This window comes from Ananas comosus, linkage group 16, assembly GCF_001540865.1.
Source record: "Ananas comosus cultivar F153 linkage group 16, ASM154086v1, whole genome shotgun sequence".
In the NCBI taxonomy this organism is placed as follows: Eukaryota; Viridiplantae; Streptophyta; class Magnoliopsida; order Poales; family Bromeliaceae; genus Ananas; species Ananas comosus.
In genome coordinates, this window is record NC_033636.1 from 9,726,720 (window position 1) to 9,752,231 (window position 25,512).

Here is a 25,512-nt window from a genome sequence, read left to right on the forward strand (position 1 = left end):
TGCATGTATCTTATTTAACTGGATATGGTATAAAGTGCTGCAGGTATAAATATTTTATTTGATTGTATGTAGTTGAGAATTACATTTACTAACTTTAATTATTTTATATGTGAAATTGTGAGATCACCTTTTATGTACTGAAGGAAAAAAAAATATTTAAAAAATTATTGAGAAGGTAAGTTTATTTTTAGTTTAAAATTACTCTCTCTAAATGCTACAGTTGGAAATGCAGTCAATTTGGATATAGTTCCAACTGCTGCATCCGTGTCTTCTTATGCAATTTTAACTGTAGCAGTTGAGTTCAAATATATCAAAACAAATGCCAAATTTGAATCAATATACAATAATTATAACTACATACAATCAAATAACACTTCAGTGTGAGAATATACATGAAATAAAATATTTGAGACTAGGACAGCATAACTTAGCTGAGTGGTCATGCCAATACTCTGGTGAGCCTATCTTATAAGATGCCAATTGTGACCATAAATTAAGTTGAGTCAATAGGCTTGGAATTAGAGGGATTATTTTTTATTTTTTTTAATCCAATTCAATCCAATCTCGGATTCGGTCTATTTTCTAGTCGGATTGTGGATACACCATGTTTGGTTGAATCTGAGCGGAAAATGGTGGTTGGCATATCAGACCTTTACTATTGACAGATCGATTTACTGAATCTCATCACTATTTAATGACTAGTTTTAACTATATTTAATAAAATATGCATGATTTGTCGTTAGTAAAATTAGCATGCTACTATTATTTTCCAGCCAAAATTAGCAGTTCTTTGATAAACCCAACAATTATTTACATAATATTCTGGATCATGCATTGCCATTGTTTTTTTTTTTTTTTAAGGAATAGGTAGCACGCTACCTGCTTCATTTATTGAAAAAGTGAACTAAGCTACAGAGGTGAGGCAACACAGGCCTCGAAAGAGTTAAAAAAAAAATAAAAAAATAAAAAAAAAGAAAGAATTCTAGCGATTATAGTGGTGCAAATTTAATGACAGATAGTACTTCTATTGGTCTGTCAACAGTTTAATCTTATGCATACACAGCAATGGGTCTGGATTGACCGATCTGAAAATCGTACCGTTCCTAGCTTTCCAGATAATCCACCAACAAGCTATTAAACCGGTTAGTCTCGAAAGTGGAGATGGCGAGTCCCTTCCATTTATCCATCTATCCCAAACGATAGTCCCGAAAGTGGGCATTGCCATTGTTTCCAAAGTAAATAAGAGGCTATTTGGTAGTAAGGGTCACTTAGCGCTGTTAGATCATAAGGAATTGGAACTAAGATACATAGAGATGTATTTCTTATATTTCAAGGAAATCGTAGAAATCATATCTAAATTTAGAACTTGAGTAGCTTAATTAACTACTAACCAATTTTTATCACAAAATAATTTGAAAGTACACAATTTAGAATAACATATATATAATTTTCACAAGAATATATGAGGTAGATGAAGATTTAGAAGGAAAGCTAACATGTACCCCGAAATTTCAAATTTTATTTTTGCTGACACTAAAAGCTATGTAAATTCCACATTGTGGACTCCTTTTCTCCTTTTCTCTTAATATTTCAGTTTGATACGTGCTAGACACTAGTACACTACTAGTATATGGTATAATTAAGCTCAATACAATCACAAAAAATTCACGTATTATACACGGTACAAACTACTTCACATGCTGTACACAACTAGCGCATAGCTATAAGTAAAATTATAAATTAATTAACTATGTGAATCAAACTTTATAACCACATTAAAATGCTCGAACTAACCGATAAACTTAAGCCAATAGATGTAGATATCTTTCATATCATACAAAGATCAAGTTTCATATTATGTACTATGAAACTATTTCTTCTTAGTTACCATATGAAGTACAAAAACAAATGAATCTTCTTTCATCGAAAACACATTATAAGCCATCTCTATCTACTTTTAGCATTTTAGTGGTTGCTTAGGTCAATTTATTTTGGCCACCTCACTTGTTTTGATTATGTTATGTATCTTTCGATTTTGAAATTTGGACTGCTAATATCTAATATGTTATAATTATCAATTTGCTATCTATTAGGATTTATTAATTAGAAATTAGCTTGACAATTTTTTTTTGAACAAATAAATTTGAGATAATTAATATATTATATATGAAGTAAATTAAATGAGGCCTTTTTTTTTTGGGAATATTCATAGGGGCTAACACCTATTACATAATTATATTAGAAATTATAAGAGATCTTTACGAAGAAAAAAAAAAGAGAGAGAAAGCCCATTGAACGAGGCCAATTTTATTTTTTTGATATTAATAGGGGTTATCTCCTATTAAGTAATTAAATTTGAAATTGATTTTAATTTAGGGGACACATCATCTACACATCACATTATACAATTTTAAATCATCTCTTATTAAGTTGAGCCAGATTGCTATAATTTCTATAAATCACACTTTGTTTAAATAATATTCCTTGTCCACTAAATATTCAAATCCTCTAAGTTTAAATCTTCTAAATCCAGGTAATTCTTTCAACTTGATTTGTTCAAATAAAGTTACCTTTTAAAGTGTTAGTTTGAGCTAAGTGTATGATAGTTCTCCACTTTGTATAATACATAAAAAAATAAAGAAAAATATATAATTGAGCATACGAGCAATTTAATCATAATCAAGCTATCTATTTAGAAACTAGACTCATTTATTTCATTTCACCACGTCAATAGTGAAAAACGTCTAACAGTAGTAGTTTTACAAAATTTGAAGTTAAACTTAAAATAAAAGTTTCTAATTTTAGCATCCACCGTATATAGATTTTTACTACAAAGTGCACGAAACAACAGAACAATTACAACTGCAGTACAAGTGCTCAGCTCATGGCACGTCGAGTTACACAACCTCCACGGCCGTCGGATGCAAATCAAACGTCAACAGCGAGGCCCTCATCTTCCGCCGCCTCTCGGCGGTCCCTGCGGGCTCCGTCGTCGCCGCGGGGGCGAAGCCAGGGGCCGCCCGCTGCGGTGCGGTGAGCCACTTGGCCTGCATGTACTTGAGCTTCCGCCACGGGGCCATGTGCATCTTGTTGTCCTTCATGCACTTCTTCGCCGCCGCGCACATTACCTTCACCGCGCTCTTCAGCCGCTCCGCCTTCCCGACGAACACCTCCGGCAGGCTCGCGACGAGCCCGCTGTACTCCCCGCTCGCCCGCGCCATCTCGAACTCCGCCCGGAAGTTGAGCTCGATCACGACTCGCACCGCGGCGGGGCCCTTCTTCGACTCCGCCACTACGTCCACGTAGCTGTGTTCGCCTGCGAATATTATTATAAATTAATAAAACAACCGTTGTACTCTGAAAATTTTATTTATTTATAAAATAATTAAAAACTAATTATTATTATTACCTGATAGGATATCTGGGGATCGGCGCCACTTGGATTGGCAGAGGGCGCTGTTAAACCCGGCGCACCGCAGCCGGTCCGCCACGTGGCGCAACGAGCAGCTCCGGCAATCCCTGACCGTCCGATTCGAGCACGAACAGATCAGATCCTCCGATCGCATCGTCCTCACGATATCCTCCGTCGCCGCGCGGATCCGCTTCTCCGCCGAGCTCGTTTTACTCAAAGCTTCCTATAATTACAAATGGATATTATTAAACCAAAAAAAAAAAGAAAAAAATTTAAAATTTGAATTTAAATTTTTGAATTGAATTTTGATTATTTGGTTTTTTTTTTTTTTGTTTACATGGAGGAGTTGGCGCTGCGTTTCCCAGAACGCTTTGCGCTCGGCGTCGTTTCCGATCGACCCTTCTCCTTCGCCCTCGCCGTCGCTCTCGGGATTCGCGTTTCCCTCGATCTCCTCGAAGAACCCCACTACCAGATCCGAGAGGCTCCCTCGGCTGCTTAACGACGTTTCCCTCACCGTTTCCGTACCCATCTCCTCCTCTGGCCCCGTTTCCCCCCTCCGTTTCCGTCTCTCACTTGTGTTTGTGGTACAATTTTCGCCCATATCCCCCCGTTCCCCCCTTTTATACGCCGCTTAGATGGGAGAAGTTATTGCTTGCGCCGGGTGCATGAGTGCATCGCGTGCACCGCATCTCAAAAATCCTAGGACAAAGGTGTCAAAATCAAATTTTAACTTATTAGCTGTGCTTAATCTTGTCTAAAGTAAATACTTATGAAAAATCACAAATTTTGTCACCACATATTTTTGCAAATTGCAATTGATTTTTCCATGTATTTGATGCATCAGGAGCTTCAAATACATTATTTCTAATGCATAGACCTCATGGACAGTGTACATCATATTTATAGAAATAGATCTTAATTTTTTCGCTGTCACAAGCACAATATATAAACAAGCAATTGTAACTAATTTAATTTTTTGATTTAAAGATATTAATTATCGAATATTTAGGGAGGAGCATGAAGCTTTCATATACACCGGGCGCAGGTCAGAATTTCTCGTCGGGTGGGTCCCACGGGGTGCTAGATTGATTAAGCATCGGAACGAGGCGCCGCGAAGAATCGCGCGACAGCTCAGCAAACGGTCGACGTGGCGTTAGGGCAGTGGACGGGCCAGGAGTGTGGGGCCCGCTCTTGGGTTGGGTGGGGGATGAGGAGAATCGGGCGAGTTCAAACACCGAGGCACAGCGCGGATCCACGTCGACGTACGCCGCGTCCGGTTGCGCAATTATTTTCTGGGCCCCATTTTCTTGGGCTCAATTTTATCCGCTCGGCCTATTATTACGCTCGCTCTGGGATATGCTCTGAATCTGACCCAATAATACGGCACTAGAGCCGTCAACGAGCCGAACATGAGCATCTTAGCTTAGGGGGACGATTACAATTAGCCGACTCCAACACCGTGGCACGGTGCGGATCCACATCGACGCTGATCCATTGGGTCCCACTCTTCTGGGCCCGATTTTATCCGCTTAGCCTATTATTACGCTCACTCGCGGATGCGCTCTGCGTCAAATACTGCCACAAACACGAAATTAGGGTTATCAACAAGCCGAACATAAGCGAATTGGAGCCGGCTCTTAAGTTAGGTTGCCGCAGGGGTGGGAGAGAATTGGGCGAGTTCAAATACCGGGGCACAGCGTGGATCCACGTCAACGTACAACCCGGTCCATTGGCATGATTATTATCCATTGGGCCCCACTTTTTTGGAGGCCATTTTATCCACTCGGCCCACTATTACGCTCCTCGCGGATATGCTCCACATAGAACGCCGCCACAAACATAAAACTGGGATTGCCGATGAGCCGAACATGAGTAAGTTAGGATCAGCTCGTAGGTTTAGGTGTGGAATGAGAAGAATTGGGAGAGTTCAAATACCGGGGCACAGCGCGGATCCACGTCAGCGTACACTCTTGAGCTGTCGTGCAATTATTGTTCCTTGGGCCCCACCTTTTTGGGCCCGGTTTTATCCGCTCGGCCCATTGTTATGCTCACTCGGATACACTCCGCCACAAACACCTGGAATGGGAGAGATTAATTGCATGCACCTGGTTCATTATACACCATGATCATAAAGCTTTAGAACTCAAAATTAGAGAAGTAACCTTTATGGATCGGCTTTAAACGCGCATCCAAAAAGTGTCAACATCGGACACATGTTCGACATTGAGTACATAGGTTATGACTCAGAATGATTTGATTATTTTTTTTGAATTTGGAATTGAAAATTATATGGACGTTATTTTATTTTATTTTTACATATTGTGACGGTGGATATTGGAACAAGTCGAGTGACCAGGATGGAGCACTATATTATGATGGGGTTGTACATCATATTAAGAATATATAAGTCAAATTTTCCAATATGTAGCATATGACCTATCTCAATAAATAAATATTTATTCAGCGTATTTTATATAACAATTATAATTAATTGACTGTTCTAACATAGAAGGTAAAGAATTTGATGATTGATACTCAAAATTTTAAATTTTAAATTTAATTATTTTATATTTTTAACTAAATTTATTAAAAAAAAATGAAGCGAGTAATATATACGTTTCTGTCCAAAAAAAAAAAATGTAATTGGTTGCCATTGTAAATTAATGAAGAGTATGAAAAGATTAAAATGAAAATTATGATTCTCAAATTGTACTATTTTGAAAATCATGATTCTGTCTTATAATGGACAAAAATTAAACTATTGTACTATTTTGAAAATCAAAATTTTGTCGTAGAATTAATGGACAAAAATTAAACACACATCGTATTGTATGATTTGTTTTTATTTTTCAAAATTTTGAACCGATAAGCGTGGACAATTTAATTAATTAGTAAATTCCAACTCCTCGAAAACGATGAGATGAAAATAATATGAAAATAGGTTCATACCTATAGACCTACGAGAAAAACCAGTGGATTCTAAAAATAAAATAAAATTAGAATGCACTAGTTATATATGGTATTTTCAACTAATAAAATTGTAAAAAAATATTTTTGCTATACTTTTTTCTTGAACAAAAATAAATAATTAACTTGTTATTGATGATATAATACAAGTGTGATACAATATACTTTCTGGTGTGCTCAGACACGGTCCTTGCAAACAAATTTCTAAAACATGTGTATTACATGTAACCTTAATAAAATAAAATGAAATAAGATGTATATATCACATGATGAATAAAGCCAAAGATTTGTCTTTGCGACATTTAATTAAGATAGAGATACACTAGCAGAAAACTATAGGGAGGTTGCCATTCTTATCACTAATGTCACCTCAAAAAATAAATAAATAAATATATACTATTTAGGTGATTTACTTAGTATTTTAATATATTCAACCTATAAAAATAAGCCTATTGATTTGAACCCAGTAATACATATTACTCATAGTTTTCTAATTGTGAGTTTAAATTTAAATAATTTGGTAATGAAGACTAAGCAGTTTGTGTTCACAATTGGGTAGGGAAAAAAAAGATTCTTATTATTTTTTAGAAATAATAATTCTAGATAAGTGATTATCACTACCCACAGGACTTGAAAATGCCGCAAAATTCGAGAACATCTAATAGGTTCGTAGGATTTTTGTGGGGCTCATTAGCAAGAGAATACAAATACATTATCTATATCAAAATAAATAAATAAATTTTATCATACAGTTCAATAGATATTCTTTTTCTCAATTAAAGTTACTGATTACATAGCTGTTTTGATCGTATATACCGTATATACTCTTATATGAAGTTTTAAAATACATATGTCTTTCTAAATTTGAATCGAAGGTGCAACCAAGTTTTCCACCGTTAGATCTATCATCATGATCATTATCACCCGTTAGATCATAAAATTCAACCAACCATCCACTCAACCCTAGGGGGTTCACATCATCATAACCATATATATATATAGATACATATAAAAGCGTGAGTTTTAAATTTTTTCCTCTTTCCCAAAATGTCGGTTCCTATTAATATAATTTCGATTACATACTAGCAATATCATACATTCAACTTTAATGAAATAAATCACAGTCGTATAATTTTTATTTTATTTTTAAATTATTGTAAAATATATTAATTCTTAGTCATTGGATCTAATCCAATGATTGACGAATTAAGTATCTGTCACTTTTTTTACCTAAATTTTTCTCAAATAGTACGTATCAAATTTCACTTTTATATGCTTCCCTATCTCCTAATAACGGCTGCCCACGTAATATCATATTTTATCAGAAATTTGTATTTCTTAAATATTTTCTTTCTCGCACTTAATATCCGCCACCTACATAATATCCAATAATGTAATATCTTCCGCTTATATAATATTTAATTATATTTTATTAAAAGATGAATATATAAAAATTATCTCAATAGAATATAACAAATAATTTTACAATTTAAAATTTAAAATTTGTAGATAAATATGATTCACAAATTGATATTGATTTGAGATAATTATTAAAATAGTTGTTGACGAGATTTTTTTAGTAGGAAAAAATATTGCATTTCATTTATAAAAATTTTAGAAAAATTCATACTTATCCAAATTTCTGTCAACCGAAGGATATCTGCTGTTGAATATTTTTCAAAAACACCCCATAAAAGAATATTCCATACTCATCAAAAAATAAAAATCTTTACACAACACACATTGAAAATATTTATTATCCACTATCTCTCAATTAACTAACTAAAAAGAAATTAGGTTTGAAAAATAGAATGACTTAAATAAGCTTATAAAATCAACTTTAAATTTTAAATTTGGTTCATAATTTCAAATGTAAATTAATATTTTAATTCAAAATTTTAAATTAATTAAAATTTTAATATTTGAGTGTGTAAATATTATTTCAAATTGAAAATAATTAATTAACTTGAAAATATATCAAATTTTAAAAATAGATGGGATGATAAATAAATCAATATCTCTAATAACTATTTATATTCAAANAAAAAACTAATATTAGAAAAAAAAAATAATTGATAAATAAATTTATACGACCAATAATTATTTAAATATAAATATAAATATAAATATAAATATAAATTTAATTTAATTAATTTACGTGCATTACACGTGCACTATAACTAGTTTAACAAAATTTAGGAGATCTAATTGGTAAAATTAAAACTTTAGAGGCCTAGATTTCCAAAAGAGCTAAAATTTAGAAATACCATATGCGCTAGAATGGGCCTGGGCCAAAGTGCTCAAAACTAGAATTGGGACCTGTTCAATCTCAGCCCATTAACTTTGCTGTACAGAGGGCCCATACCTTTCTTTTTGGGCCAAGCTCCGTACAAATTGTTGCAACTTTTTGAGCTACACATCAAGTTTTCACATTTCCATTGACAACAATCAAAACATGCATATATAATAGAATTGAGCTCCTATGCTTTTAAAAGTATCAAATTATTGATGCTTGTAGATTTTTAGCCATTGGATTAAGAGATATGCGGTTAGGATGATGTGGGCCCCTTAGGGTTGAGTGGGTGATTGGTTGAATAGTATAATCTAATGGTTGAAAATGATTCGATGAGTAGATCTGACGATAAAAAAAACTTACAAGCACCAAGTGCTTGGTGCTTTTACAAGCACCATAGCTGAACTCTATAGAATATTATAAAATACAAAACAATTTAAGTTTGTAGAGATAAACGGCTATTTTATGTAATAGTAGGGACGTCATTTGGTTGCATGCAGTTGTAATTATACTGCAGTTATAATTGCATACAAATACAAATTCGGTATTTGATTTGATGCATATATTTAACTCCAACTGTCACAGTATAAACTGCAGGAGGAGGCCCAACTACAACAGTTGGAACTACGTTCAAATAGACTGCAGTTCCAACTAGAGCACTTGTAAAGAATAATTTTAAACAACATGTATGCTTACCTCCTTAATTATTTTTTAAATATATATATATTTTTTACATTAAGGGCCTGTTTGGTTCGAGTTATGTAATATTACAAAGTATCTCGACATATTCAGATATCTTAGATTTCGGCGTGAGATTACTACTGATGTTGCATTAGCGCGTTTGGTTTAATGCAGTAATGTAATACTAGATTACAGTGTTTATAGCATTAACACGTTTGGTTCAGTTTATAAAATTTAGTAATCCTGACATAAAACTATAGTTTTTTTTCAAAATTGCCTTTGTTGTGGTCATTTGAATATCATTTTTTGCGGAATATGACGAATGGAGGGAAGGAGATCATGATGATTACCTGGGAGGACGACGCAATAGAAGGTGATTGGTGTTCGTGCACGAGAGAGAGAGAGAGAGGGAGAGAGAGAGAGAGAGAGAGAGAGAGAGAGAGTGGCGTACGAGAGAGAGGGGGGAAGGCGAGAGAGAGATGAAAATAATGCTGTTAATTAGATTTGGGATTGTTGGAGGGTAAAATTATCATTTTACATAATATGTCGTATTAACGGGTTTCAGTAATGCAAGATACACGATCCCTCTTCCGTTAATATTTTCGATATAATCCTGCTCGATTTGTAATGCTACATTAACGACTAGATTACATAGCGGATTAACCAAACATAGTTGTCCTGACAGGATTGCCTGTAATCCTGTCAGGATAACTCGAACCAAACGCACCCTAAAAGTAATCTCACCATTATATATATATATATATATATAAAATAATAAAATTTTAAAAATTATTTCTCAACTATATAGAACCACTACGTCTTTAATAACAAGTCAATTATTTTTTTTTTTCAAATAAAAGTACAATAAAAATATTTTTTTACAGAATATAATAAAGCTGTGATACAATATACATTTCTGGTGTGCTCAGACCATCGGTCCTTGCAAGAATTTCTAAAACATTGTGTATTACATGTAACCTAATTAACAGATAAAATGAAATAAGCATGTAGATATATCACATGATGAATAAAGCATAAGATTTTGTCTTTGCACATGTTAATAAGATAGAAGATACACAGCAGATAAACTATAGGAGGTTGCAATCTCTATATCACGAATGTCACTCAAAAAAATAAATAAATAAATATTAAGCTATTAGGTGATTTATTAGTATTTAATATATTTCAACCTATAAAATAAGCCTATTGATTTGAACCCAGTAATAATATTATCCATAGTTTTCTAATTGTGGTATTAAATTTAAATAATTTGGTAATGAAGACTTAAGCAATTGTGTTGCTAATTGTAGGAAAAAAAAGATTCTTATTATTTTTTAGAAATAATAATTCTAGATAAAGTGATTATCAATACCCACGGAGACTTGAAAATGCAATAATTGAGAAACATCTAATAGGTTCGTAGGATTTTGTGGGCTCATTAGCAAGAGAATACAAATACTATCTATATCAAAATAAATAAATAAATTTATCATACAGTTCATAGACTATTTTTTTTCTACATTAAAGTTGATTACATAGCGTTTTGATCGTATATACCGTATATACTCTAATATGAAGTTTTAAAATACATAATGATCTTTCTAAATTTGAATCGAGTACACTAAAGTTCTTACTATTCAATCTATATCTTAATTATAAAATTTGGAAGGAGAAATCTATATAATATATATATATTATAATATATATAGAGTTTGACTTAGAATACTTTCGGTAATAAACGAGTCCGTTTTACTACTCGATTTAGTTTTGATGGATAAGATTCGAAAATGAGATCGTCCCTCCGTTGACATGATTTAATACCCCCTTAGAAGTGTTTAAAATGCAAATTCAATCTTTTCAACATTATTTGCTAATGATCAAGGAATCTTCAAATTTTTGTAATTTTAATGTCGATAGAAGGGCGTTTCTCTTAACGGTAAAAGAACCACTCATTGAATTTTTGTTAGAAATTTTTTAAACTATTTAAACAAGATCTATATCTTGACTTTATTAAAGACTCCTATCATCATTTTAAAGAGTTACTATCATTTCCAGAGCCATTCATTTTCTGTTCATTTGATGGATAAATAAAATACGAAAGTGGGTTGAAATTTGATTCTAATTAGTTAAATGTTTAGATCTATATTTAACGGAGCCAGCGATCGTTACATTTGGAACTACTATCATGAAACAAATCGGTAGTAACGGTCTTTACTAGCGATAGTATTCTAACTCAATCATCTCTCTCTCTATTCTCTCTCTGACAGGGAATCAATCCCATGAACGGAAATCTGAGGGCACGCTGAACTCGGGTCTCTCTCTCCTCTCTCTCTTATATATAATATATATCATATACAGAAGATTTGTGCACCGAAGTTTTTCCTGCCGATTAATTTAACCTTTTTTGATCATTTTCACATGTTAAATCATACTATTCAACCAACCACCCACTCAACCCTAGGGGGCCCACATCATCCTAACCACACATCTTTTAATCCAATAGCCAAAAACTTAGTAGCACCAATGACTTGATGCTATTAATAGCATAGTAGCCTATATATATATATATATATATAGAGAGAGAGAGAGAGAGAGAGAGAGAGAGAGAGAGAGGCTAGAATGCTTATGGAAGCACGGAGGGCTCCGTGCTTCCACTTTGTTTTCGATGTTCGGACTTTCAAATCGACGATCGGCTCCGTTAGATTTGATCTAGAGTATTTGAAGTATCTAGAAAATAAATTTTGCGATTTTTCGATATCATTTGCCTAGTGATCGAAGTGGCTCAAAATCAACGGCTGAAAATAAAAATTTTACAAAATATGATGATATGACAATAAAATTTTAGATCAAAATTATTGATCTTATTTTATATAGTATAAAGAATTTTCTGTCAAAATTTCATGTGATTTGGATATTTCTACACCGTTAAACTTGCAACCGGCTCACCACAGTCGTTAAAATTATTGATTTTGAGCCCCTTCGATCATTAGGCAAATGATATCGAAAAATTACAAAATTTATTTTCTAGGTACTTCAAATACTCTAGATCAACTCTAACAAAGCCGATCGTCGATTCGAAAGTCCGAACATCGAAAACAACTTGGAAGCACGATGGGCTCCGTGCTTCCATAAGCATACCAGCCCACTCATATATATATATATATATATATATATGTATATATATATATATATATATATATATATATGTATATATATATAACTCTTATAAGATTATGCTTAAGACATGCGGTTAAAATAATTATAAAATTAGTAACATCATGACTGAGAAGATAAGTCTATTGAAATATTTAACAAAATTTGGGAGATCTAATTGGTAAAATTAAAAATTCAGACGACTAGTTTTGCAAAAGAGCTAAAATTTAGAAATACCATGTGGGCCTGGGCCAAAGTGCTCAAAACTAGAATTGGGCCCTGTTCAATCCCAGCCCATTAACTTTTCTGTACATAGGGCCTATACCTTTCTTTTTGGGCCAATCACCGTCCAAATTGTTGCAACTTTTTGAGCTACACATCAAGTTTTCACATTTCCATTGACAACAATCAAAACATGCATATATAATATTATAAAATACAAAACAATTTAAGTTTGTAGAGATAAACGGCTATTTTATGTAATATTAGGGACGTCATTTGGTTGCATGCAGTTGTAATTATACTGCAGTTGTAATTACATACAAATGCAAATTCGGTGTTTGATTTGATGCATATATTTAACTCCAACTGTCACCGTAGAAATTACAGGAGGAGGCCCAACTACAACAGTTAAAACTACGTTCAAATAGACTACAGTTCCAACTAGAGCACTTGTAAAGAATAATTTTAAACAACATGTATGCTTACCTTCTTAATTATTTTTTAAATATATATATATTTTTTACATTAAAGGTAATCTCACCATTATATATATATATATATATATATATATATATATATATATATAAAAGAATAAAATTTTAAAAATTATTTCTCAAATATATAGAACCAAATATTATTTATATATAGTTGTAGTGGTTTCTACCACATCGAACCAAACAGGATGTATGTAGTTGTAACTGCATGCATCTTCAACTACAATTACATTTGTAATTGCATCAACCAAACAACTCCTTAGAGCGATAGTTCTGGACTTCGCAACTCAGTATATTTCTAGTCTTATTTAATTTTCCCCTACTTAATTAAGTTCACACTGTTTGTAATTTTACTTTTTGTTTTTTTTTCTTTTTCTCCTAATGTGTTACTACAGACAAAGTGTATTTATTGACCCATCTCTTCGTAATAAATAGATAGTTAGTACTCCCATTTGTTTTGTATAATAAATGGAAAATGCTGCCTAGTAGGTATCTCTACGTAATAGACACGTCGACTGAAGTTGACAGTATGAAAATTTTTTAAATCGGTAAACTTCAAATACCACCCTGTAGTTTCTAATTTCTCACTTTAGTATTTATGGTTTAAAATGTACCAGTCCAGCATTCTGTTATTTTATTTATTTTCTTTTCGTCAGCCCTTCGTTAACTTTTCGTTAAATTATATACAAAAAATTTTAGATACCCCACCTATAGTTTATCGAATGTATTCACTTTAGTTTCCTTTAGTTTTAATTTTATCACTGACTTAACAAAAAAATTAGTAGAGCGGGTAACAAAAATAGAAAAATAAAATAAAATCACAGAGTACGAAAGTGATACACTTTGAATCATAGGTTATTAAAGTGAAAAAGTGCAAAATCATAGAAATGGTATTTGAAATATTTTTCTTTTTAAATATCTTTCACAATTTGACAATAAAATAAATTTTTAAATACCTCTCAAAATTTTCAAAACATGTGATTTAGTGCTAGAGTTGGATCATTACAAAAATAATTATTGAACATGAGTGACCTAATTATAAAAATCAAACTACTCTAGATTAAAGTGAAAAATTCTGAGAAAAAGGTTTTTGACCAATTATTATTATTATTATTATTATTTGTGATTGTGGTGATTTAAGTAACCCTAAACATATATAACACCTTTCCTTTTTAGTTTGAAAAATATTGCAGGGGAATTATGCAACATTTTGTTGACTTGACTTAGTAACTAGTTTCTTATACCAACAAGAATTATTGAATAAATTTAATCCATTAAGCACTTTTTTCTTTTTTTCCTTCTATAAAACAGCATCTTAGAAATGGAAGCGAATATTCCACCAAATATTATTCTAATTACCTATCTATATCTATATTATATATAGAAGCGGATAAAAATTGACGGACAAAATTCTAGATAGAATAAAAAAATATTCCATACATATTATAAAAAAATAACTATTATAATTAACAAGCAAAAAAAAAATCAAAATAAATCAATTTAAAAAATAAATTAATTAAAAAATAGACTCATGCCACTAATGACTATTTAAATTTAAAATACAAATTTAAATTTTATTTTATATGAAATTTATATTTAAATTTAAATTAATTAATAAATATGACGTGCATTGTACTTACACTACAACTAGTTACTTCAAAAAATATTTGAATATAAAAATTGAACATTAATTGTTATTCAAAAAATCTTTATAGTACAAAATAATTTTGAATTAATTTTAAGACGTCTCCCATGTGCGTACTGCGTAATGGATATAAAGCAAACAATGCCACATCCACTAGCGAAAATAATAATAATAATAATAATAAGTCATAATTTATGCTATAAAATAACTTTAAAACCGTATATCCAAAATGATCAATTTGATAAAAAAATATTATTTATCTCATTATTGCAACTAGATTTAAGGTATTATATTTTCTTTTCCATTATTTTGTTTCTCAATAACTGCAAAAATTTGAAAGCTTCCTGACATGGTACGTATGTGAATTTGAAAGTAGAGAACGATAAAATAGTTCTCGATCATAAAAATTTATTTTTGCTGTTTGATTCATCGTAATTTTATTTTTGGTCAAAATTCAAACTATAAGAAATAATATAATTATTTTCGACCCATAGGCCAAAATCCATTACGAAAAAAAAAGTGAAAAAAAATAAAATATTAACCCATCTCTCACACCTCCATCATTTATATTATTCGCTTAATATTAAACAAAGAAAATAACTAAAATTTTTTTAGTTTTACAGTCATATAAATAAATGGTGAAAGAATAGTAATTTTAACATAAATTTAAGCTCATTCGAATATCTGATTCAATTTGAATTTTACGCTTGGTGATTCAATCTGAATTTTACGTATTATTTTGTATCATTTCTTCAAAAAAAAAGAAAGAAAAGTAAACTATTGTGAGCTTAAAAAAGGGATTTATTATGGATTCAGATGCTACTTTTTTTTCTTTTTCTTTTTCTTTTTTTTTCCTGAGATTCTGTTGTTTAAATTTTGTACGGAAGAAGAACAAATAAGCAATTGCCCTGTNAAAAAAAAAAAAATCGTGGCGCGGCCTTGGCGGGGTTGGAGGCGAGGAAGGTTGGGGGTGCGTGGACGAGGGCAAGGGCGAGGGCGAGGGCGAGGGCTAGAGAATGAGGGTGAGAGGCGAGACGGACCGTTTCCGCCTCCGCTCTGCCGGCGAGAAAAAAAAAGAACGAGAGAAACGAAGAGGAGAGAGAAAGAGGAAAGAGGAAAGAGAAAAAGTAAAAAGGGTATTTTGGTCAGTCTGCTGAAAAAGTGGACCGAATCTGCAAAAACGAAAAAGGTGGTCCGATTTTGCAAAAGCCCAAAATAAGTAGATTTTTTATGCAAATTGGCCAAAAATCTTTATAGTACAAAATAATTTTGAATTAATTTTAAGACGTCTCCCGTGTGCGTACGGCGTAATGGATATAAAGCAAACAATGCCACATCCACTAGCGAAAATAATAATAATAATAATAATAATAAGTCATAATTTATGCTATAAAATAACTTAAAAACCGTATATCCAAATGACCAATTTGATAAAAAAATATTATTTATCTCATTATTGCAACTAGATTTATAAAGCATCTTGAAAGGTATTATATTTTCTTTCCCATTATTTTGTTTCTCAATAACTGCAAAAATTTGAAAGCTTCCTCACAGGGTACGTATGTGAATTTGAAAGTAGAGAACGATAAAATAGTTCTCGATCATAAAAATTTACTTTTGCTGTTTGATTCATCGTAATTTTATTTTTGGTCAAAATTCAAACTATAAGAAATAATATAATTATTTTCGACCCATAGGCCAAAATCCATTACGAAAAAAAAAGTGCAAAAAAATAAAATATTAACCCATCTCTCACACCTCCATCATTTATATTATTCGCTTAATATTAAACAAAGAAAATAACTAAAATTTTTTTAGTTTTACAGTCATATAAATAAATGGTGAAAGAATAGTAATTTTAACATAAATTTAAGCTCATTCGAATATCTGATTCAATCTGAATTTTACGCTTGGTGATTCAATCTGAATTTTACGTATTATTTTGTACCATTTCTTCAAAAAAAAAAAGAAAAATAAACTATTGTGAGCCTAAAAAAGGGATTTATTATGGATTCAGATGCTACTCTTTTTTTCTTTTCTTTTTTTCCTGAGATTCTGTTGTTTAAATTTTGTACGGAAGAAAAACAAATAAGCAATTGCCCTGTATTATTTTAGGGAACATTAAACTAATATTATATTTCCTATTTTATTCCTATTATACTCTAATCATGTTTTAAATAATAATAATCTTTGCATTATGATAGAATTTCTTATTATTATAGTTAAGGAAAATGAATAGCATAATCTATAGCCGGTCACAGTTAGCATTCACCGGCTATAGCCGGTTAAATACACGATCGCGCCTAATCCCAGTAATTCCATTATTAATTAAATAAAACTGGATATACGACACGAGAATGTACCCAAGTAGTGCGCCGACTGTTATAAAAGTTTATTGGGCGAAGCTGTGTACCACGTCATCTTAGACCGAACCAATCAGATTCTTAGACGTGAGGCAAGCACTATTTTGATTCGACTGGTCTACTAGACCACTTTGATAGATGGTTTTTGCAATGTCCGGCATAAATCTATGGAGATCCCTCAACTATAGGCAATTTTGAAATAAACCCCCTCAACATTGTACTTTTTGTAATTGACACTCCTTAGACAGTTTTTATTTAATTGAATGTTTTAATTAGTAAAACTTATTACCAGTTTTATTAAACTTAATAATTTATATTGTTTTTAGTGAAGAAAATCGAAATAGTTAATTATTAATAATTTAAAAAGCTATTAATTGAATAATTTTTTCTTTTAATTTAACAAGTAGAATATTTCAAATAAAAACATAAAAGCTAAATTACTTGTGTAGCATCATTTCTTTTTTTNTTTAAAAAGCTATTAATTGAATAATTTTTTCTTTTAATTTAACAAGTAGAATATTTCAAATAAAAATATAAAAGCTAAATTACTTGTATAGCATAATTTCTATTTTTTTTTAACTTTTTAAACATGAATGTTATGTAGTTTTTATACCAGTAAATTTATGAAAAGAGTTTCCGGCAACTGTTATTATTAGTTACTTTCGAGCTAAACGATGAATACAACTTATAAAAAAAGCAAAAATATATATATGTATTTTTAATTTTTAATGTTTATTGCTAAATAAATACTTTGTATCTAAAAATTGTTAGTAATTCATTAAGTATATTAATTTTATTAAAAAATAGAAAAAAAATAATACGAAATAGAATAAAATAAAAAAAATGTAGAAAGGTCAATATAATTGAGGGGGTTTTAATGCATTTCTACACAACAAATTTACCCTTTTGACCCTAGCAGTATTCTAGGTACATTTTGGTGTACGCCTACATCATCCACAATAATCTCGTATTTAACGATAATTAGGTGATCTTAATTAATTTCCCTTCCCCTCTTCCCTTCTATTTTGATCCCTCGTATATAAAAAAAAGAAAGAGAAAAAAACACTCCATGAACTCATCCTCCTCGATTCATCGCAAGCCCCACTCTCATACGCGGAGAACGAGCGACGGGATTCTCTCGATCCATCTCACGCTGAAACCCTAACCCCGCAATCCCAGTGGCGATCCGAAACAGTATCGTCGATCAATTCGAATTGAAGAATCCTCAAAAAGGACGTTTCCTCCCTCACCAATCGCGTAATCGCTCTTCCCAGTTTTTACTAATCTTTCCTGTAATTTTTGCTTGTTGTGTCATTTTTTTGCGTCGACAAGTTGTAACGAGTGGTAGATCTATAGTAGATCTCCTTTTTTTCGATGGATTTGATGTATTATACGTCGCATCTGGTTGTTGAATTGAGAATCGTGTAGATCTTCGTCATATTTGTTTGGTTGATTTGGATTTGCGGTATTGGAGTGGGAAGTATAGGATTTGTATGGTTTGGATTCGTTCTTTTTTGATTTTTGGGTGCATTGCTAGTTGAATGAGAGTGTTTTGTGGGGGACTGGGGAGATGAAAGGGTGGATTGAGTCTCGGAAGGGACAATGACAGGGGGGTCATTGGGGCTCCGATCGGGGAGCTATGGATCGCTGCAGCAGCAGCAGCTGCTCCAGCTGCATAATGGAGCCATATTGTCCGTCCCGTCGCCGCCCCTCTCCGGGCGCAAGCCCTCGAAGATGCTGCTCTCGGGATCGAGGGAGAAGGAGAGGCTCCTGCAGCGGATCTGTAAGATTGTCGGCCGGCGGAAGGTCGGGATGCTGCTGTTGCTCATCGTGTCGGCCACCCTCTACTGTTCGTTGTTCTCTGTCGTCAGTAAAGGTTCGATCTATCGTTATCCATCCACCGTTTTGTGTTCATTTCACCTAGTTGTGAGTATTGATATTCAGAATTTTCATGAGGATTCCTTGTCTTGATTATTGTTTGTGCATGAATTAATCAGTAATGCACTTCTGGAGGTTTCTTTAAGTACAATTGCGCTAGTTGATCAATTTTTCTTTTTAAACTTCTGCAGTCTATTTGTTCAGTTTTGTTGTTGTGAACTTTATCCCCTCCCACCCGCTTAACCTCCTTTAATTCAGTGTTTGCAATTGCTTTATGGTCTCTACAAAGTGGGATGTTTGTGATGAGAAAGTTCCAGTTTAGGTGATTAACCATGTCTAAACTGTCATCTGTAGTATGTGAGATCACAGGAATTGCTTATGTTATTGAAGATTGAAAGAAATATAATATCATACTTATGAGTAGATATGTATATTATTCTATCGTGTATATTGCTTATATTTTTTTACTTACACCAGTTCTTAGACCTGGTCAGTTTTTGTTCTGGTTGTTGGTACCTAAATCATGCTTTAGTGATTTGGACTGGTGTTAGGTGATATCATACAAGCACACTACTTGACATGCCTAGAAGTTAATACATACATAATGAGACATAACATGGGCATCATACTAGTAGGTTGCTTTGGCTCTGAGCTGGGACTTGATCAAGCAGTTGCAGTTGGGCTCAAGTTACTGTTATTTTTATCTGTCGTATAATTCCATATCTCATCTTGTTATTTGTCTCAGAAAATTGTCACTGATAGGTATTAATGCTACTCACACATTTGCATTCCTGAATACACAGATTTCGTTATCCGTTACAAATTTAAAAAGTGATCACTTTCATTTATGGTGACATCATGCGATTTAGGTATTGAAGCTAGTCACACATTTCCATTACTGTATGTACGGGTTTCTTCGTCGTATTGATGCTAGTCACACTATTCCATTACCGTATGTACGGATTTCTTCATCGGTCACAAACTTAAAAGTGATTACTTTCATTTCTGGTTACATCACGTGATTGTCCTTCCTGCTTCTCTCCTTCAACTGGTTTTATATGGAAGTATCATTGTGAAGCAGAAGAGCAAGTAGTGGATTGTTACAGTGAAGCTATGAATATTTTCTTGTTTACCTATGTTAATCAGGAGCTTAGATGATAAAACAAATACCTATGTTCTGCTTTATATTTGGCAACCTGAAAGCAAGTGATAATGTGTAAACTAAAGAGGTTTTACTGGTTTTATATAGGTGCCAGTTGAAGTCATGGAACTTTTCTCCCTGTTCTTGGTTAAATTGTATTGCACTAAACTTCTGATGTTTGTTGTTCGAAACAATACTTAGTAATCTGTAGTACCCTGCAATGAATTGTAACATTGTTCTTTGTGGTTTGTTTCAGACGAAGATGAATCATCTAGACTTGAGAATACACTGGAATTTTCAAATCATGTCGGCATTATTATGAAACCTGGTAACACAGAAACTAGGGGATCTATAAAACAACAGTTTACTGCCATTAGCAATCAAATTCAGCCTCATATTCCAACTCTCCCTCCGGTGGCACTTTTCACACATCATCCATGTGAAAATTTCTCATTTTCTCTTCCACCACTCGATAAAAAAAGAACCGGGCCACGCCGTAAGTTTGGTACATTCATTTAGTGTCTTTAACGAGTAAAAGATGTTCATAATGGATTCTATGATTTAACTTGCTTTCTTTTCTTGTTCTTCTTCTGTTGTAGCATGTCCTGTTTGCTATGTCTCTGTTGAGGAGGCCCTGATGCTCATGCCGCCTTTGCCATCAGAATCAATTGTCATTAAGAACTTAAGTTATGTTTCAGAAGAGACTTTGGTCATGAACGAGTCAATTGGAGGCTCTTTATTTGGAGGATACCCATCTCTTGAGCAAAGGAATGAATATTTTGATATAAAAGAGTCGATGACTATTCATTGTGGGTAGGTTTTCTTTTTGTCATTTGCTTTGCATGCGTATGCACTAAAAATTTTGAGATTCAACTACTAGTTGTTTATTTAGTCTTATGAGGGGATAAATATCTGCTCATCCTGCTTATATTATTGTTGTCATTCTTTATTGTCTGATCAGATTTGTGAGAGGAAAGAAACCTAGTCAAGGGAGTGGGTTTGACCTAGATTATGCTGATCTTCTTGAAATGGAGCAATGCCGTGGGATACTCGTAGCATCTGCTATTTTTGGTATTGAACTGTTAGAGCTACTGCACTGCTGTTTGTGCACTTCTCCCCCTAATTTGTTGTCCTCCTTTTCTTTTGTCATTGCTGCTCATTACTGTTTAGGTTGATTCATCTACTATTATCTGATTGGGCAGGAAACTATGATATAATGCAACAACCAAAGCATATCAGCCAGTATTCGAAGGAAAACGTATGCTTTTACATGTTTGTGGATGAAGAAACATATGGCTACATAAGGAACAGCAGTACAATTGACAGCAGGAAAAGAGTTGGGTTATGGAGGGTGCTGGTAGTCCGCAACCTACCTTACACGGATGCAAGACGTAATGGAAAGGTACCTTTGTCTAAAGAACTTTCCATTATATTATCGTTCGAGTGTTGAGATATGGCATAATACTAGCCCATGTTTGTCTATAAAACTATCCATGTTAGAAGAGCCTTCTTAATAGTTTGATAATGACGAACTATTCATGCTAGATACTTGTGTAAAAGTGATTTCACATGGGCTTTGTGGATTCATTGAACCAAGCAGACACTAAAGGCTTCAGTGGTTGTTAACTCGGTTGTGTTTTCATCTTCAGGGATAAATTTGGACATGAGAAAATATGAGAATTTGCAAATGGATAAGATCTGATCTTAAAGATTTGGATAAGTGAGAACCTATACTAATTTGATAAATTCTGTCTCATTTATATTTTATCATTTTTGTTGTTTACATATTTGAGCTAATGGCAACTAGCCATTTCAATATTTTACTTGCAATTTACTGGAGCTTTGATATCCAAAATTAAATGGATTGTCTTTTTCTGATGCTTTATATTTCTTCATTCATGTATAAAAATAGTAGTTGAGATTAATAATACTTTACATAGGTTCTGCAGTATATTCTTTTGTACGGTGCTAACAAGTTCATCTCATGCAGATTCCTAAACTTCTGCTCCATAGACTTTTCCCAAATGTACGGTGGTCTTTATGGATTGATGGAAAGCTAGAGCTTGTCGTGGATCCCTTGTCAATTCTTGAGAGGTATATTACTTACTAAGAAATGCCAATCTTTTATCTTCGTGACCAGTCTTTTTTGATCAGTTACTGTACAGTGAAGTATGTATATGGAAGGGAATCAATGCATCCGGCAGTAAGTCGTTACACTTGTAAATCAAGTATATGTATAACAACATGCATTAATGGGCTATAGTTGGTTATGCATTTATGTAAGCTCTATTAGTTATAGCAGTTTTCTGCCTTCTACTCCTGTTTAGGTTTTGCTTTGACAGAAAATTAAATTTGTGGCATAAAGTGAGAGATGCTAATAAGGTATGAAAACATGTATGAGAATTATACTCTATAGACTCCGTGTGTTTATCTTTAAGCATGTCTGAATACATGTACTATTGTTTCTGTTAGAGAAAAATGTATGTACTATTGTTGATCAGATGATCAGTCAATCTAATTAGTATTTGGTCAACCGATACACAAGTACTGAAGATTGCAGGCCTAGGCCTAGTGCACATGATTAAGAGATGTATCTGATATTTCCTACCATTCTGTTGTTTATTGAGCATCTCAACCTTGTTAGTGATTTACTGAAAACAGGCGGTCAAACCACCCCAGTACAGTGTTCACCATATGGTGCTAATCCTGATAAATATAGAGTACATGATAATAAAATTGAGGGATTAAAGTTTAACAATAGAATTTACCAAGGTGTACAATAGAATTAACAATAGACTTAACAATAGAATAGAGGGATTAAAGTTTATTCCTTAACAGTAGAATTAACCGAGTTGTACATCTTTTATTGTGTAATTTCTTTGGAACTTGAGTGGCGTATAAGAAAGTTGGATGAAATAAATAACTGTTATCTTGTACATTTTTCTTTTTTGGCGTCTTTTACTTGTTCATCTTATCTCCTCAACTCTTGGAATACTTTCTCAACATCTTTTCAGATTCTTGTGGAGGAAAAAAGTCACATTTGCTATCTCAAGGCACTACAAACGCTTTGATGTTTTTGAAGAAGCAGAGGCCAATAAAGCTGCTGGAAAGTATGATAATGTGTCTATTGATTACCAAATTGGGTTTTATAAGAGAGAGGGTTTGACTCACTACACTCCAGCTAAACTTCCGATCACAAGTGGTGGGCACTAATCTCTTTTTTTAGTTTAAGCCGCTGCAAACTGGGAAATTCTAACTTTGATTATCGTTATCAGATGTCCCCGAAGGCTGTGTGATAATAAGAGAGCATACGCCGATCACGAATCTCTTCACATGTCTCTGGTTCAATGAAGTCGACCGTTTTACCTCCAGGGATCAGCTTAGTTTTAGTACCGTAAGAGACAAAATAATGTCGCAAGTTAATTGGACTGCAGACATGTTCCTGGACTGTGAAAGGCGTAACTTCGTAGTTCAGGTACTCCCTCCCCTGCCATAGTTTCTTGTATTTTTCTTCTTTTTTACCCCCAATTATACATCCCAAATTAAAAGCAAGAAAGTTGGCGCACCAATGTTGAAATGTCTTACAGTTCAGGTTTTCTGTACATTTCTTTATTCCTCTATTTTCTTGCACATAGATAGGAGTTTTTTGCTTTAACAAAGCTAGACTTGCCCCATGCAGTCATATCACAGAGACTTGCTAGAGCAGAGGCTCGCCGCAATGCCCCCGCCCCCACCTCCCTTTGTCACTCGCGAAGCACCTCGAAAACTATTCCCCGGCACTACCGTGAACGGGGCAGTAACAAGAACCTCTGCATCAAGGAAGGTACCCGTGCGGCGAGGGCGGGATAGGAAGTCGGGTTCGAGGCGCCATCGCTCTAAAGCCACCCCTGCAAGGGAGAACAACTCAGTTTGAACTTTTTGGAGTAGGTCATAATTCTTTTTTTGTTACAAGATTGCGAAGAGGATATTGGTGATTTACTATATTCATGCAGCACAAGTGCTCTGTATTTTTTGGTCAGAAACTGTCGATAGCTGATTCATTTGTAGCTGTACATAACCAATTTCAAATTCAAATAAAATAACATTCAAAATTGCTCTTTTCATGCATATATATACTTATATGTTGGGAGCAACTGGGATGGTGTGTTATCTTTTGTTGATTTAAATTTTAGATGTTGAAAATGGGCTCAGCGCCTCTCTATACATTTGCAGGTGCTTTGTAGGTGACCCTACCAGATCAAACTCGGTGCATTAAAATTGAACACATTCGACATGCAACATAGAATCTTTCCTTAGTTTTAAATTTCGTGCATCTCAAAATTGTACTAATAAGAAGCCCTAGATTTGGAACTGAGTTCCTTGTACATCCCATATAGCGTAAGGTTCGTGGTATTTAAAAAAATAATGTGATTAGTAAAATAATATATACCACAAGGGGGGTAGGGTGTGAACTTTAAACTCAAATATATGGTGGTGTACGAGCAGCATTGCCCTAAATCATTTAGACACCGTTTGCAGGTCAGAATAAAATATTCAAGAGTTATTTTATCGGTATAAGAATTTTCTAGTACGAACGACTGTAATTTTGCTATCCATGATTTAGCAACATAGTATATTTCATCCGCCTAAAAAAAATAATTTAAAAACCGAATATGATATTTTATTCTAAATATTTGACTATACTTCTCACCACCCAAATATATAATTTTTTAAAATAAATTAAAATAATATATATATATATATATATATATATATATATGGAAAAAATATTTATACAACACAGCCAAGTTTTGGAAGAGGTTGCATGATACGAGTGCATGATGTTGTAAAGGACAAACCCATCAATCAGGTTGTGGACTTTGTACAGCAACATGCCAATGTTCTCTTCTGCAACAAAACAAAACAACCAAGAGGTGGCCCGTGACAAAGTGTGACACAACGTGACTTGAAGTGCAAGTGAAGGGATATTACAACCTCTGACTCTTGCTTCGTTTTGGTTGCCTCAAAAAAAAAAAGAAAAAAAAAAAAGAAAAAAGAAATTCTACATGTGATAGTACAAGTTGTTTGCATTGAGTTCATTGCACATTTAACAAAGCCTTTCTCCATAATCTTCCAATGTGAGAGTTTCCCTATTCTAACCTTTTCATAATTTAATGCTCTTTCTCGCAACTAGACATTGGTCTTTTTTCATTGGTGATAGAATTTGAACTCAGAAACTTGTATAATGGTATGTGAAACGATTGATTATCTTTTAAACCTCAAA

General features: G+C 33.2%; 2 protein-coding genes across 3 annotated transcripts; one reads left to right on the forward strand and one right to left on the reverse strand.

Moving 5' to 3' along the window:
• Positions 2,787-3,990, reverse strand: LOC109722018. The gene is made up of 3 exons (XM_020249862.1): positions 3,750-3,990; positions 3,410-3,635; positions 2,787-3,316 (listed from the first exon to the last, which is right to left on the reverse strand). The coding sequence occupies exons 1-3, from the start codon at positions 3,939-3,941 to the stop codon at positions 2,898-2,900; spliced, it is 837 nt and encodes a 278-aa protein (XP_020105451.1). The 5' UTR covers positions 3,942-3,990; the 3' UTR covers positions 2,787-2,897.
• Positions 18,261-24,356, forward strand: LOC109722304. Of its 2 annotated transcripts, XM_020250318.1 has the most exons (10): positions 19,050-19,106; positions 20,358-20,404; positions 20,506-20,745; positions 20,849-21,062; positions 21,211-21,320; positions 21,452-21,651; positions 22,240-22,343; positions 23,264-23,451; positions 23,525-23,724; positions 23,929-24,356. In XM_020250318.1, exons 3-10 carry the CDS (start codon positions 20,568-20,570, stop codon positions 24,160-24,162), a joined length of 1,428 nt encoding a protein of 475 aa, XP_020105907.1. In that variant the 5' UTR covers positions 19,050-19,106; positions 20,358-20,404; positions 20,506-20,567; the 3' UTR covers positions 24,163-24,356. The 2 variants fall into 2 exon arrangements, with proteins under 2 accessions (XP_020105906.1, XP_020105907.1); XM_020250317.1 differs by lacking the exon at positions 20,358-20,404 and having other exon boundaries at positions 18,261-19,106.

What these genes read in the sequence shown, in the direction of transcription:
- LOC109722304 (XM_020250317.1), top strand. Translation starts at nt 18,833, where the DNA reads ATGACAGGGGGGTCATTGGGGCTCCGATCGGGGAGCTATGGATCGCTG. An exon ending in GTTCTCTGTCGTCAGTAAAG is followed by an intron (nt 19,107 to 20,505) that starts GTTCGATCTATC and finishes GGTTTGTTTCAG; the next exon opens with ACGAAGATGAATCATCTAGA. An exon ending in CCCTTGTCAATTCTTGAGAG is followed by an intron (nt 22,344 to 23,263) that starts GTATATTACTTA and finishes ACATCTTTTCAG; the next exon opens with ATTCTTGTGGAGGAAAAAAG.
- LOC109722018 (XM_020249862.1), bottom strand. Translation starts at nt 3,941, where the DNA reads ATGGGTACGGAAACGGTGAGGGAAACGTCGTTAAGCAGCCGAGGGAGC. An exon ending in CGCAGCGCCAACTCCTCCAT is followed by an intron (nt 3,636 to 3,749) that starts GTAAACAAAAAA and finishes TTGTAATTATAG; the next exon opens with GAAGCTTTGAGTAAAACGAG. An exon ending in ATCCCCAGATATCCTATCAG is followed by an intron (nt 3,317 to 3,409) that starts GTAATAATAATA and finishes TAATATTCGCAG; the next exon opens with GCGAACACAGCTACGTGGAC.